We start from the raw sequence: 15,839 nt of genomic DNA on the forward strand, positions 1-15,839 counted from the left end.
GAAATAATTAGCTTTATCGTTGGTTATAGTGTGTTTTTGATTCCCACTCATTTTCTCTCTTGGAAACAGTTTTTATTCATTTGCTTCCTATTTTAATTGTGTCAGTACAACCCGTGGAAGCTCAGCCAGTGCAGTATAAGGCAGACTGATACCATCAGGCCCTTTTCACCACTTCAAATCCAGCATTTCTAACGCAGTGTCCTTCCTCTTGATTCAAATCTGCTTGGTTCTCTGAATCTATACCATCTGAAATATCTTCGGCATTAACACATTCTTCTGAATCTACTTAATTTTTAGGTGTATCTTGCAACTGTGTGGTATAGGCCCAGCTGAAGATATTTTGGTGAAACTTGATAGGCCAGGGAGGGATCCTTAATGAAACCCATCCGTCAGGTACACTTTTGGTTCACACTGGACATACAGAACTAATGTTTGAAATTCCAAGTCCAGTGTCCAGGTTGCCACATCTGCCCGTTTAGAAACCCATGCTTTAGATATGTGTTCCTGTTTGTGATCCAGGCCTAGCAACATGCCCTACACAGGGGAGACGTAAGAAATCGTTTTTCACATGAATGAGTTGAAAGGGGCCAGTTTTGTGGCCTGCAGGGTCTGACGAGACATTGTAACACAGTGGACCATCCTTCTCCCCAAGGCTAGCTATAGACATGCTGCTTAGGGGGAACCTTCAGCATGATTCAAACTATACTAAGGGCTCTATTAATATTTGGTTTTTAAAAATCAGCTGTGGAGTTATCTTAAAGTGCTTAAAAAAAAAAAAGTGCTTGGATTAGAAAAATATTTGATAAATTTTCACCTTTTAATTTCTAAAAAATTACTATTAAGAAAAATTGTTTTATTTCTGAAGATATTTTCTGTGGGGCCAATGCTAACAGATTTTTTTTTTTTCCATGAATCCATTAGGATTTAGACTTATGTATCCTGAAATGTTAAGTCATCATTCTTTTCTACTATAAGTGCTTCTGCATGCTAGGCCTATTTTAGGCATTCTACAACCATTCGTTACTTAATCATAACACCCTCTGTAAAGGCCCTCATTCTTAGACCTCTTTACAGTCGAACAAACTGAGGCTGAGAGAGGTTTAATAAGTTGCTTGGGGTCATAGGTTCACAAGGGTTAGCTCCTAGATTCAAACTAGGCCCTTTGTACCATATTGTCTCTCAGTTAGCCAGGAGCACTTGTCTAGACCTATGTGTCTGATGAAAATTTTAATTAATACCATCTCTCCCCACCCTTTTTGTTTTCACTGGCTGTTTGATTATGAGGCATATTAATTGCAGCCTGTCAATACAGAAATCAAGTAGAGCTTGGAGATGGAGGGAAGACGGGGATGTCAAAGGCTGAAGCACCTTGTTGAGCCTATGACCTTTTAGAAGAATTTAAAACACCTACATTAAAAAAAAAAAAAAAAAACTCTTGGATTTATGTTTAGGATCTAGGTCTTTAACTTTCAGGAAGAAATGTATTTGTGATTAATTAAAATCATTAAACAAGAAGAGATGTTATATTATTAACTACCACAGACCATTTTTTGTTTTATTTCAGTTACGATACCAGAAGTGCTTGGTAGCCAGGCCGCCGTCACAGAAAGTTCGACCACCTCCTCCGCCGGCAGACTCAATGACTAGAAGAGTCACAACCAATGTAAAACGAGGGGTCTTATCCCTCATTGACACTTTGAAACAGAAACGTCCTGTCACAGAAATGCCATAGCTGCATATGTTAAAGGATTCTGTAATACTTACCTGAAGATCGAATAGCTACACTAAGGAAAACAAGCTGACGTCTGGCCTTCCATTCAGTTGCTGATGCTTTGTCTTCAGAGAATTTACCCTTAACGCAGCAGTGTTAGACAAGCATGTTCTCTCGTCTTGCCACCATCACGTGATATGAAAAGAAGCATGAGTAATTGTTTTTGCTGTCCGTAAGTTACACTGCAAGCAGTGGAAGGCCTTTTTTCTTATTGTAAATACCGTGAACATCACTTAAACGTCACGCACATGCACACGCACACGCACACGCACACACACACGCACACACACACACAGAAGAATGTGGCCACAGTCCTCCGAGTGAACTGATGCTGAGTCCTTGGAGTGAATGATGCCTGAGTTAGTTTCACTGTCTCCTTGAGCTGCACCTGGCACACGCAACCTCGACGTCCTACAGCACCCTGCCCAGTTTTCAACATTGGCATAGACACTGCATACCAGATACTATTGCTTTAAAGTTAGGATGACGAGGTTTTGTTTTAGTTTTTCATAAAATGGAACCTGTGGGTTGACAAAATTGGGTATTGGCATCCATGTAGAAACCAACTGGCAGCTTTCCTTGACAAGCTCTTTAACACGTGGACACCGTTTCATATCTACAGCTGTTTGTAGGATGTTGGAAAAAAAGCGAAACTTCAAAATTGAGGAAAAAAGTACTAAATTTGAGGAATTAAATTCAAAGGAAATAGCCTTCCTAATCAGATGAGTTTCAAACTGATTATTTAAAAAAAAAAAAAGAAAGAAATTAACAAAAGCATAAGGCGTTTCAGGTGGGGATGTATTTCAACTTCTGCCTTACAGTGTACAGTGCAGCTAGAGAATTGTAGGTCACTATGCCCATTCTCTACTAAACAACATTAAAATGAAATAGTCCTCATAAACCTCTCATCCTTAAGTTTGAAAATTAGCCAATATGCAGTTTGGAGTTGAGGAAATGTCATCTGTACTTCGGTTGTACACGATTATTTTAGATATCCACCACATTATTTTTGTTAGACCACCTCCTATTCTGCTAGGATTCTGCACTAGCCCAGTCTTAATACAGTGCATTTTGCCCAGAAAGCTGTCTGTCCATCGCATATAGTCCATGGCAACAAATTTCATTAAGTTGAACCTTTCTTGAATTTATGTATTTAATATTAAAATTTGTTATTTTTAAATTTATATGCTTTCCATTTTATTTTCAAGATTTTAAAATTTCATATCAAAGCAAAATATACATAGGAACAATGGACTATTTAACAAGTTTCCCCAGTGTAGCACTTTCTTGCTTTTTTCTTTGTAGATAAACAATTTAGACTCCTGTTGACATTGTTGTTTTAAAAGAAAGTTGCTAAGGAGATCAACTTAAATATTAGTCTTCTTGTTCACTTTTAAATGTCAGTTAGTGTTTTGAAGCAGCCAGTTATAAAAGTAATGCTTTACATTTATATACTGCTATGTACTTGTCAAAAATGATTTCCACATTTTTATCACAGTTGAGCCTTATAAGGTAGAGAAGGGACTAAACGCATTTGAGAAATGAAACTTATGAAGTACCATGAGGCTAAATCATTTGGCCCAAGAGCTTACTAAAATTAGTGAGAACCAGGGTCAGGACCCAAGCTTCCCGACTCCCAGTTCTGACTGTGATACGCTGCTTCCACATCAGTCGGGGAGAGCTTTTCCAAAATGACTCTGGGTAGATACAAAGAGTAGGTCTAGAAATACTCATTGTCAGGCGGTCTTAGGACTCCCTATATAAGAGGGGAAATACGTCCAAATTATTCATGCAATGGTATGGCAGTCTTAGGACTCCCTATATAAGAGGGGAAATGTGTCCAAATTATTCATGCAATGGTATTACAAAACCATTGCTCTCAGTCCAGAACATTTTTCCTACAGTGTGTTTTAGAGGACAGGATTCTACATTCAGTACAGCCTGTTCAACCTATGAGATTTTCCAGAGATGATGTTACTTGTGATAGAAATATTCTTAATTCATGGTACTTGGCTGCCAGAGAACATGAGGGAATGAAAAGGCGTGCTCCTCCCTGCTGTCCCTGTTCACAATTCATTTTCGGGGGGAGCGGGGAGGAGGGGGGCGGTTAACCAGTTGTCATTCAAGTCAGTTCCAACTCGTGATGACCCCATACGTCTCAGAGTAGAACTGTGCTCCACAGGGTTTTCAGTGGCCGATTTTTCAAAAGTAAATCCCCAGTCCTTCCTTCTGAGGCACCTCTGAGTGAACATGAACCTCCAACGTTTTGGTTAGCACCATCACTTGCACCACCCAGGAATTGTTTGCGCCTAAAACAATACCACTTTAGAAATGCATTACATTTCTCAACTTAGACACTCTTCTATCTGAGATAACCAATGCCATCATAGAAAACGTTTGCATTAAGAAAATCCTGACTGCACCCTTTGAAAAGCTGTTAGAAATACAGTCATGCTGATCTCTCATCTTGATTTCCAGAGTGAAAAGTTTTCATGTGATAACCTTCAAAATTCTGAACAAATAACCCACTTTTATATTGGAAATTTCTACCCCTGTTCATTTTTTAAGGCATACATTTGTTTGTTTTCAGGATCAAGAATACTGAGCTAGCTTTAAGTAGCACACTGATTTATATATGCAATTATAGGATGCATTAAGATGAATGATAGCCTTTACATATTGAAAATTTTACTGCAGATATTTTGTTTGGAAAATAGCTTTGCATACTAAATGCAAATTTATTTTGTAAAATTAGTTATGTTAAACAGTGTGTTCAGACACTTTCTGCCATGGCCAAAAAGTATGTATGAAAGTATGTGTGTTTTTGTTTGTGAAAGGATGCCAGTGTTTTACCCAATATTGTAGTGACACTTCAGTTATCTATGCATTCTTTATATCTGTGATTCGGTAAACAGGCAGCCATGTTCACTATGCCTTGTATGTCTTACCATTTTTTTTAATTAACCGGTAAATGCAGCTTAAAATATTTTTATTTTATTTATTCTATTTTTACTGAAATATACTGCATTATTGTGTTTATGTATTATCTTTACTGGGTATTATCTTGCAATGTATCCAGGTCTAAGTAATCCCAGTGAACTTATATGTTGCCTAAAAGGTGGTTTTGTAATGATCTGTAATCACATTTTTATTGGAATATGTAGAAGAAAAGGCAAAATGTTTAAAGTTCTTTTTATTTTTTAAAAGCAGCTAGATAGACGCAGACTTGCCACCTCATATATGTGCTCCTTGACAACGTCAAGGGGACTAGCCAACATGCCTATGGCTAAAAACTTTACTTTGCAGACTAAAGCACTGCTTGGTGCTTCATTTTTATATCCTTCACAACACATGTGACTTCATCTAACAGAGAGATACATGTCCACATGACCTTGGTTTCCACCTGGATATAAGATCACCCATAGCTAATTAGAAACATTATTTTTTGTTTATCTGTCTTAATGCATGAAGGGACATTAAACCCATTTCCATTAAAACAAGTTGTTGGTGATAAACTGTTCGCACTGCTACTTTATTTAAAATTTGTGACTTTAAGATGGTCAGTTATAATAATCTTCGGCACAGGGTCACTTCCTAGAAATCCTAAATCTTTCTTTCCTCCTTTCCTCAGTGACACTTGTTTCATAAGCATTGCAAACAAATTCAAGGTTTCATAGACAGCATTTCCCTAACTGATGCTAAAACCATTTAGTAAAACCATTAGCTCTCTGTTTGCAGGCTTAGCGTAATAATAAAACGTGGCTAAGGTGTGTTACACGCCAGTAAAACAAAGTTTAACTTATTTCACCTTAGGGAAAGATACTTGATCACACGTCACCAGTTAGGCACTCTCAGCCATCCAGAGCAGCTACTTATCCTGAAAAAATTATTTGCTTTCCTTTTTGCCCCTTTTGCTGCTGACCACGTTTACACGTTTGAATGTACTATGTTGTGAGAATAAATTTAGCTGCATAAAATGTTTGGCTCATTTATCTGGCATCCCAGTCATGCATGCAAGAAACAGAAATATGAATAAACTTAGAGTCTCCAAACTAGCCATTTTATTTTTAAATTACACCTACCTCGAACTTTAGAAATATTAGTAATGTAAAATTCTGCCTTTGACTAATACATCACACTGTCCTTATTTGGTGGTAAAGATGGGCAGCTGGCAACCCAGATACAGATGGCTATTCAGTCACCCAACTCAAGTCTTTCCTAAGCAATCTTTCTAGAGTTAAGAAATTTACTTAGGTCTTTCATTTCCTTTAAGAACCTGACATCAAAGAATGACAGATAAGAGTTGTACAAGCACCAAATCCAAAACGAGAGGCAACTAGAAAAATAAATCATTTGAGTCTAAAGTGTGAGACACATGGAAGATCAATTAGAATTGAAAGTAGCCATTTTTCATTCATCTTCCATTTCCCCCAGTTGTTTACCTCTTTATCAAGGCAGTTAACTCTGAAGGAAATAAGTGAACAAAATATTTTGGTTTCAAGTATTACATATACTGGCAAATAATTTCAGATTAAAATCCAAATTTGCTATTGGAGTATCTAAATACCAATAATTTTATTATTTTAAATTTTTGCAGCAGTTTTCTCTAAGGAGCTTAAGTAAAATGCTAAACTAAAAATCTCAATGTGATCAATATTTTCCTTCTCTAGAATTCTCATTGCTTTTATCCAAAGTATGTTTCCCTTTTTACGCTACCAAAGTATTTAAATAATTGATCATGTCCTTATTAGAATATTCTCAAAGGAAAAAACTGCAGGCTTAATTAAGGAATGGTTTAATTCGGAAACTTCCATAAATGTCTAAAGGGAAAAACAGTGCCAAGACACATGTTATGAGATACTGAAAACCAGTGGCTATAAGTTGTCACATGACAGCAATTAGATGCTGCTACAGAGATTGGAAAAATACCCTGAACTGTTTCATAACAGCGAGTTTTCTTTTTATAACTTATCACAGAAAATACACTTAAAAATCTCTAACTGCTACTTTTAGACAATGGAATTCTTCAGCCTGGGGCAGGGACAGAGTGGCCAGAAATGGGTAAGATATTCCTGGGATATAAAATGTCTTTACTGAACAATGTTAAATTAAGCTGCACTAGACTCCCAGAGGCATGGAACATTCTAGCCAGATAGAGATTTGGGTGGGAGAAAGAATGAAACATGTACTATAATTTTTAGAGCAAAGAGATATACAGTTTTCAATTTTTGAAATTAGTAAAGATGAACACTTAAAACATGTTCCTTTTTAAAAAGTCATAATTAACACATGAAGAATACTTTTGGAAGTGAAAATAATAAGCCTCATTCAAGTATAAAAAGTCTTGTTTCCTTTCTTCGCTGACACATTTTACCTACAATGTAAATCACTAAAAATAATTTATTACTATTAAAATGAAATATACCATTTTTTAATCCTCACTTTAAGTGAGAAAAGAAAGAATAGGACATTTAGAGCTGAAATAGACCTATATATTCATTTTGAAAAAGGTAATATTCTACTAAAATCATGCCATCTGAAGTGAACATTTAGGAATTCACTCAACATTGATACAACTGAATTCTGAAAATTTGAACTTATGTGTCTATGAACATTTTTTTTAATAGTAAGATTTATAGTTGTAACTTAATTTAATGTCAGGCAATTTCTGTTGGCATGATGAAAAAAGTAGACCCAGAAATGATAATCATACTAATTCTTGGTAGGCAATTGATAGTACATTGAAGATGAATTGACTTTTAATAGTTTTTTATAATTAACATACTGCTACAATATATTTGAATAGACTGTGCATCAGAAATGATTTGCCAAAGTGATTACTGTTTCCAACTTGAAATGACTTGTTGATTTTACTGTATCACCTAATCTTTGCATAAAATCAGAATTTTTATGGCTTTCTTCAACAATATGTGTCAGTTGTATTCAACAGTTTTTCCTCTTCCTCAAAATTATTAATATTTAGACGGAGATTTGCTTTCAGTCATTTTTACAACAGTATTGGGCATAAATGGTCAAAAGGGAGAGCTGATTATGTTCAGCTCTACTCAGGGTCCTAGAAGCTCTTCCAGTGAGAAAACAGTCTTCGCTCTGTAAACGGCCATCTCAGCTACACACACCTGGCACTTCAGAACTCCCTGTTCTTCCTACTCATACTCAACCTCAGTTATATTACAAAACCTTCTGTCATGTTCTGTTTAAAGAATACTTTGGTTGTTTTTGTTTTTTTTAAATCAACCTTGATAGTGATTGAAAATGTTAAACTACAACTGACCAGATGCTGAAGAGCAATCTGTAGTGGGAGACGGCCAGCATCTTCTCCATGCCTATGCTTTCTAATAAATTGCCTTGCCAATTAGGTCTGAAAAGAAGCGTGTCGTAAGGCAACAAGTGTTTTTCTTCAGAAAAAAAAATAGTTGGCGGCTTTCTTTAAAAACCCTGGTGTGTTAAGTTCAGACTAAAAGTTAACAGGAATAAGACAAGTTCTAACAACTGATACTGAGTACAAGTGACATTCTAAAACAGCCTCAGCACTGAGCCACTGAAATTACCAAATTCTGCCTTGCTGAATCTCACACATTACTGCTTCTCACTTGTCTTAATTCTCTGAAGGTAATGTCACATTTAGAAGATACTAAGTGACCATGAGTATCTTGTGTAGGGATGTTTAGCCCTCAGAGAAATGTCAGACTTCGAAAAAGTTAACTGCTCTTAATCCTTGTAACAAAAAACAAGGCAGTTAAAGCCATGGTCGAGGATGCCTGAGTAGGGAGGAAGGTAAGTTTTCTTTAGGCTTTTCCCCTCTTCGGGATACTGAAGGTATGGGAATGCAGGTGGGCACGAGAGGCTTGGGTGCAACCCAACGATAGCAACAATGCTGAGTTGATTTCATCTCTTGGGGACTTGAAAATGGCATCATTACTGGAGGCAAAACAATCTCTACGGGTTTCAGGGCAATCATTTTATCTTCTGGTCGAGGTCGTACGAAGTTGGTCTGCCGCTCACACGGTCTGGAGGGAGATGGGTTCTTCATAAATGCCGGCATTAAGGCATTCGTGGCAGGTTTGGTGGGTTTTCTGATCTGTGAGGAAGCACCAACTTGAGCTGTGTTTTTCTGTGGAAGAGGTGTTTTTGTTGTTGCTGTCTCTGATTGATTAGCATTTGCTTCAGTTTCTCGATTCAGGAACTCAGCAATTCTCATTTGGATGCAGTTATTATCATTAGTGGAAGCTTTTGGCAATGATGTTTTTGATTTTTTCTTCTTCTTCTCGCGTTTTGATGACTTACCCAAATCAATCCCATCCAGGAGCCCCTTTGCTGCAGCACGGGCCAAAACATCTTTCACAGACACTGTCTCAGATGGGTCCCGCTATAATTAAAGAAGCAGTTACTAAATGTGGAAGTTAACTACTATTATGTATATTATAAATGTTTATCAATGTTTCATAAAAATAAGAGTATTTTTGTTACAACTAAAAGAAATGGTTGCTAGAACTTAGTCCCTAATATATCTCATAAGCCTCAGCAAATGACGTTTTTATACTTAACTGTAAACCTCAGAGGAAAAAAATAAAATACATAGCTTACTTATCATGTGTGAGGTTAAATGCACTAGATGTTAACAAAATGCTTGCAGAGGTGGAGGAGGAGGGCAAGCAATGGAGGAACAATACGGAGAAATATAAAGACTAATGGATTATTTGCCATATGATAATAATTATTTTTCCTATCTTTTAGCTATTTATGAAATAAGCGCACCACTCCAAGATGTCTAAAAGGTTTCTGGGTTTCTTTTACGACGCTCTGTTGTTTCTTAATCCCAAGTATTGCATGGATTGGTTTTTTTTTTTTTTTTTTTTCCTTACCTCCCTTGTTAGAATAGAAAGAAAACAACCATTGGTAATTTCAGATGGTTCCATTCTGAAAAATTTATCAGTAGACAAATGTATTTCCTTTAAGGAGCACAGCGGAAGTACAGGAGGACTAAGCCTATAGTAGAAATGAACAAACATGTCGTAGTTAGAATGACTCATTTGCCAATGGAGAGAGAAAGAGTAAATTGTAACTAAATTTTCATCTATTACGTTTTATCAATCATTTAAACCAAAATTCCAAGTCAGAGTAAAATGCTGAAGCAGTCCTTCCCAAAATACTATTATAAATTAAAAGCTTTAATAATTCATATTTATCCATAATTTATTGTACTTTCCAAGCTCTCCGTCTTTAAACAACTCTGCCAAGTTTAACAACCTTTTAACAAAGTAAAAATTTTCCTTCTCCAAGTCACTAATATGTTAACAAAAGGCTTCCATTATCAAAACAGACAAATCTGTATAGTAATCATAAAGGTACAATCCAAAAATTCCTATACTTCCACACATTGTCAAAATATACAAAAGACATGATTTCCTTCTTTTGGTTACTTTTTGCACAATTGCAATATAAAAATATGGCCTATCATTTTCACTACATTATTCTTCCCAATCACTTTTTGAGTATTAATGGATGAGTTATGTATTGTTCAAGGAAGTACGTAACAAAGAAAAGATTTTGCATCAGAAATATAAAAATCTTTAATCAATATGTTTCAAGTAAAATTTTGTTTTTTATATTTAACACTTAATAATATAATGGTTCATTCATGAATATAATTCTAATTCTTACATTTCTATGCTTTTAAAATCAATATAATAGGCAAAGCAATTAACACTATTCCACATGAATTAAAATGTTAGGTTATTATCAGAAATAAGTACTGGCAAGGATGTAGAGAAATTGGAACCTCATCCACTGTTGTGGGGATGTAAAATGGTGCAGCTGCTGTGGAAAATAGCTTGACCGTTCTTCAAAAAGTTAAACACAGAATTACCATATGACCCAGCAATTCCATTCTTAGTTATATTCCCAAAAGACTGAAAGCAGGGATGGAAAGAGATATTATACACTAATGTTCACTGCAGCATTATTCACAATAGTCAATAGGTAGAAACAATTCAAGTGTTTATTAACAGATGAATGGATAAACAAAATGTGGTCTATCCATACAATGGAATATTACTCAGCCATAAAGAGAAATGAAGTTCTAATACATGCTAAGACATGGATGAACTTTGAAAACATTATACTGAGTGAATTAAGTCAGACAAAAAAGGACAAATATATGATCCTACTTACATGGAATACCAAGACTAAACCAAGCCATAGAGACCAATATTTATTAGTGGTTGCCACTGGTGGTAGAGAATACTGCATGGTTTAAAGTCAGGAAGGTGTGTGTCAGGGTTGTATCCTTTCACCGTACTTACTCAATCTGTATGCTGATCAAATAATTCAAGAAGCTGGTTTATATGAAGAAGAACGGGGCATCAGGATTGGAGGAAGACATTAACAACCTGTAATACACAGATGACGCAACCTTGCTTGCTGAAAGTAAAGAGGTCTTGAAGCACTTACTGATGAAGATCAAAGACCACACAGCCTTCAGTAAAGATTACAGCTCATCATAAAAAAAACAAAAATCCTCCCAACTGGACCAATAAGCAACATCATGATAAACACAGAAAAGACTGAAGTTTTCAAGGATTTTATTTTACTGGGATCCACAATCAACACCCATGAAAGCAGCAGTCGAGAAATCAAACAACATGGTGCACCGGGCAAATCTGCTGCAAAGATGTCTTTTAAAGTGTTAAAAAGCAAAGATGTCACTGTAAGGACTAAGGTGCGCCTCAACCAAGCCATGGTGTTTTCAGTTGCCTCATATGCATGTGAAAGCTAGACAATAAATACGGAAGACTGAAGAAGAATCGATGCCTTTGAATTATGGTGTTGGCAAAGAATACTGAATATACCATGGACTGCCAGAAGAATGAACAAATCTGTCTCGGAAGAAGTACAGTCAGAATGCTCATTAGAAGTGAGGATGGCGAGACTTCATCTCACATACTTTGGACATGTTATCAGGAGGAACCAGTCCCTGGAGGGGGACATCATGCCTGGTAATGGAGAGGGTTAGCAAAAAAGAGGAAGACCCTCAATGAGACAGACGGACACAGTGGCTACAACAACCAGCTCAAGCATGGCAATGGCTGCGAGAATGGTGCAGAACCAGGCAGTGTCTTGTTCTATTGTACAAAGGGTCGCTATGAGTTGGAACCCACTTGATGGCACCGAACAACAGCAACAATCAGGGGCAGTGGGAAGGAAAAGAGGGAGTAATTGTTTAAAAGGCACTGAGTTTCTGTTAAGGGTGATGAAAAATCTGGAAACAGATAGTGGTGATAGTTGTCCAATATGGTGAATGTAATTAATGTCACTGAATTGTACACATAAAAATGATTGAAATGACAAATGATTTGTTATATATATTTTACCTCAATTAAAAAAAAGAAAATCACTCCAGGGAATGCCCTGAGTTCAGACATATTCTTTTATGCCCTCATTACAGTTGAAGTTACCGGACTTATTCATCATAATAAAGTTTGGCTATATTTTGCAGTTAAAAAATGCTAGAAAAATCTTTTATATTTATTTACTGATTTATTATTTGCCTACTATGTTCAAAGCAGGAAACCCTGGTAGTGTAGTGGTTAAGAGCTATGGCTGCTAACCAAAAGGTTGGCAGTTCAAATCCACCAAGTGCTCCTTGGAAACCGTATGGGGCAGTTCTGCTCTGTCCTATAGGGTCACTGTGAGTTGGAATCGACTCAATGGCAACAGGGTTATGTGCAAAGCACATAAACATAGTTAATTCTCTTAAATAGTTTACAATTTCATTGGAGAAACTAATAGGTTTACAATAATATAAAGACCAAATAAGAATGATGAAGCAAACAAAAACAAAATTACAATTAATTCTGCCCATAAACCAAAAAAACCAAACCTGTTGCTGTCAAGTCAATTCCGACTCATAGCGACCATATGGGACAGAGTAGAACTGCCCCACAGGGTTTCCAAGGAGCACCTGGTGCATTTGAACCATACTGGGCAACTGTCACCACTGTCTGTTTCCAAATTTTTCATCACCCTGAACAGAAACTCAGTGCCCCTTAAACAATTACTCCCTCTTTTTCCTCCCACCACCCCTGGTTGTTGTTAGGTGTTCCAAGGAGCACCTGGTGGATCTGAGCAGCCGTAGCTCTTAACCACTACACCACCAGGGTTTCCACTTCTGCCCATGGGAAATACCAAATATGAAAATTTCACAAAGGAATGACATTGGTGCTATGTCTTGAAGAATAAGTAAATTTCCAGTAAGGTAAAGAAGGTGATTCTAGACAAACGCATGAACCAAAGCAGAAGAGTCACTGAAATACACGTTCAGGGTACAGCATGTGTATTTCCAGATGGCTGGAGCATAAGGCAAGTAAGGAGATACAGAGGTTACTTAGAATGGGGGCAGACACACACGACCCCAAATGACATTGCAAAGAGTCTGGCACATGATGGTGCTTAATAAATGTTTATGCTAAACTAAGGCAAGATATAGGTCCCTTGGTGGCACAAAGAGTTAAGCACTCCACTACTAGCCAAAAGGTTGGCTGTTCAAACCCACCTAGAGGCACCTTGGAAGACAAGGCCTGGTGATCTCCTTCCAAAAGGTTACAGCCTTGAAAACCCTATAGAGCAGTTCTATGGTACATATGCAGGGTCACCGTGAGTCAGAATCAACTCAATGGCCATTAACAACAACAAGCTGAAATATAATATCTGTGTAGGTCCTAAAAGCAAGAGAGTTAGCCTCTCCTCTCTCCAAGCCTTGTAACCAGTTAACTGAATTTCTGAGATCTATTTATATATGCTTGCTGTTTACATAAATGAAGCTCTTAAAAAAATTCACTTATTTGCATTAGAGAAAATTATTCTTACCGATTTGGTATGTATTTAGAGTGTAAATATGAAGGTTGGGATTTTTTGTTGGTTCTAATCCACCAATATATTCCTAGCATCTAGAAGAGTGCCTGGTACATAGTAGGTACTCAATAAATACATGTTTAGTAAGATTATTATATACTTTAGCTACATATATGTTGTTTTTTAAAAAACAGTAATAACGAAAAACCAAACCAAACTAAACCCATTGTTGTTGAGTCAATTTTGATTCAAGGTGACCCCACATGTGTACAGTAGAACTGTTCCATAGTTCCACAGTCTTGGCTGTAATCCTTACAGAGACCCTTCATGGTGCAGTGGTTAAGTGATTGGCTGCTAACTGAAAAGTTGGCAGCTCAAACCCACCAGCTGCTCCACGGGAGAAAGATATAGCAATCTGTTTCTGTAAAGATTTACACCCTTGGAAACCCTACAGGGAAGTTCTACCCTGTCCTACAGGGTCACAGTGAGTTGGAATCAACAGCAACGAGAAATCTTTACATAAATTACCCCCACATAAAATTATTTTCAAATAAATTTTATGCTCATGGCCCGTTTCACTGAACAGCTAGTTACATAAGAACTGAATTCTAGTAAAACCAAATGCACGCTGTTGTGAAGTAACTTTGATTTCTGCTCAAGGGCACTAACAGGAGGGAACCAACATGTGATTACCATTTGGGGTCTCAAACTTTGCTATTCATTGCTTGGGCCAAGATTAAATGTGTACTTATTGAAATTTGAAAGGCTGTAGATAGACATGACACATCCAAATGGGAGGCATACCATCCTCTTGGAATTTATTTTCAAGATGTCAGAAAACCCGCTGAGACTTATAAAACCTAGACTGACTGACACACCATGAGAAAAGTCTTTCAAAGACAGATAACAAGAAATACAGCCTTGAGAATCTCACCCCATCTTAAAAGCCTATGAGAGGCCATCTAGGATACTCCACTGGTCTCACCCCTTCGGGAGCAAGGAAGAATGAAGAAAACTAAAGATACAAGAGGATGATTAGTCCAAAGGACTAATGGACCACATCTACTACAGCCTCCACCAGACTGAGTCCAGTACAACTAGATGGTGCCCAGCTACCACCACTGACTGCTCTGACAGGGATCACAATAGAGGGTCCCCAACAGAGCTAGAGAAAAATGTAGAACAAAATTCTAACTCAAAAAGAAAGACCAGACTTACTGGACTCACAGAGACTGAAGAAACCCTGAGAGTATGGCCCCTGGACACCCTTTCAGCTCAGTAATGAACTCACTCCTCAGTAATGAAGTCACTCAACCAAAGGTTGGACAAACCCATAAAACAAAACGAGTTAGGAGGCACACCAGCCCTGGGGCAAGAACTAGAAGGCAGGAGGGGACGGGAAAGCTGGTAACAGGTAACCCAAGGTTGAGAAGGGAAAGTGTTAACATGTCGAGGGGTGGTTAACCAATGTCAAAAACGATATGTGTATTAACTGTTTAATGAGAGACTATTTTGTTCTGTAAACCTTCATCTAAAAAAATAATTTTTTAAAAAATCTCCCCTCCCCCTAATACCAAACAGAATAAGCAAAAAGAAATAACTTTTTTTAACCACGTGTCTATATTTATTAGCATTTTTATTTCTATGAAATAGAAGCATAAGAGTGGAATTTCTGGGTCAAAATGTATATGTATTTTTTTTTCTTTGTTTTATTGTGGTGAATATATAGGCGACAAAACATTTGGTATTTCAATCCTCTTCACATATACAATTCAGTGACATTAATTGTGTTCATCAGGTTATGGAGCCATCACTGTTATCTGTTTCCAAATTTTTCCATCATCCTTAACAGATGCTCGTATCCCTATTTTTCTACATCTTTGTCGATACCAGTTGTTTTCAATTTTTTTAAATCATAGCCATCTTAGTGAGCGTGAAGTGACAGCTCATTGTGGTTTTGATTTGCGTTTCCCTAATAACTAATGATGTTGAGCATCTTTTCATGTGCTTATTGACCATTTTATTTCTTCTATGGTGAAGTGTCTATTCAAGTAAAAGATACTACAAAATATTAATAATAGTAATAATAAAAGAGGGAGAATGTTGCCACAGAGCAGATGAATAATGTAACCAAAATTTTTGCTACAAATTATGCAAACTTAGAAGATAATGAAGAGATACAAGAGCTCAAGAAAAT

At 36.9% G+C, this 15,839-nt stretch overlaps 2 protein-coding genes across 11 annotated transcripts in view; one reads left to right on the plus strand and one right to left on the minus strand.

Annotated features, from left to right (window-relative positions):
- APBB2 (amyloid beta precursor protein binding family B member 2) overlaps nt 1–5,286 on the plus strand; it is a 442,316-nt gene extending 437,030 nt beyond the window's left edge. For all 10 annotated transcript variants that reach the window (XM_064285876.1, XM_064285875.1, XM_064285882.1 and 7 more), the window contains one exon: nt 1,565–5,286. In XM_064285876.1, the coding sequence (XP_064141946.1) occupies nt 1,565–1,732 (168 nt within the window). In that variant the 3' untranslated portion in view covers nt 1,733–5,286. The remainder of the gene's footprint in view (nt 1–1,564) is intronic.
- Nucleotides 5,287–6,466: 1,180 nt separating this feature from the next.
- NSUN7 (NOP2/Sun RNA methyltransferase family member 7) overlaps nt 6,467–15,839 on the minus strand; it is a 71,278-nt gene continuing 61,905 nt past the window's right edge. Inside the window, 3 exon segments of the mRNA XM_023549838.2 lie at nt 6,467–8,483; nt 8,485–9,158; nt 9,655–9,778. Coding sequence (XP_023405606.1) covers nt 8,414–8,483; nt 8,485–9,158; nt 9,655–9,778 — 868 coding nt within the window. The 3' untranslated portion in view covers nt 6,467–8,413.

The sequence above is a fragment of the Loxodonta africana genome, chromosome 5 (genome assembly GCF_030014295.1).
Source record: "Loxodonta africana isolate mLoxAfr1 chromosome 5, mLoxAfr1.hap2, whole genome shotgun sequence".
NCBI classification, from domain to species: Eukaryota; Metazoa; Chordata; class Mammalia; order Proboscidea; family Elephantidae; genus Loxodonta; species Loxodonta africana.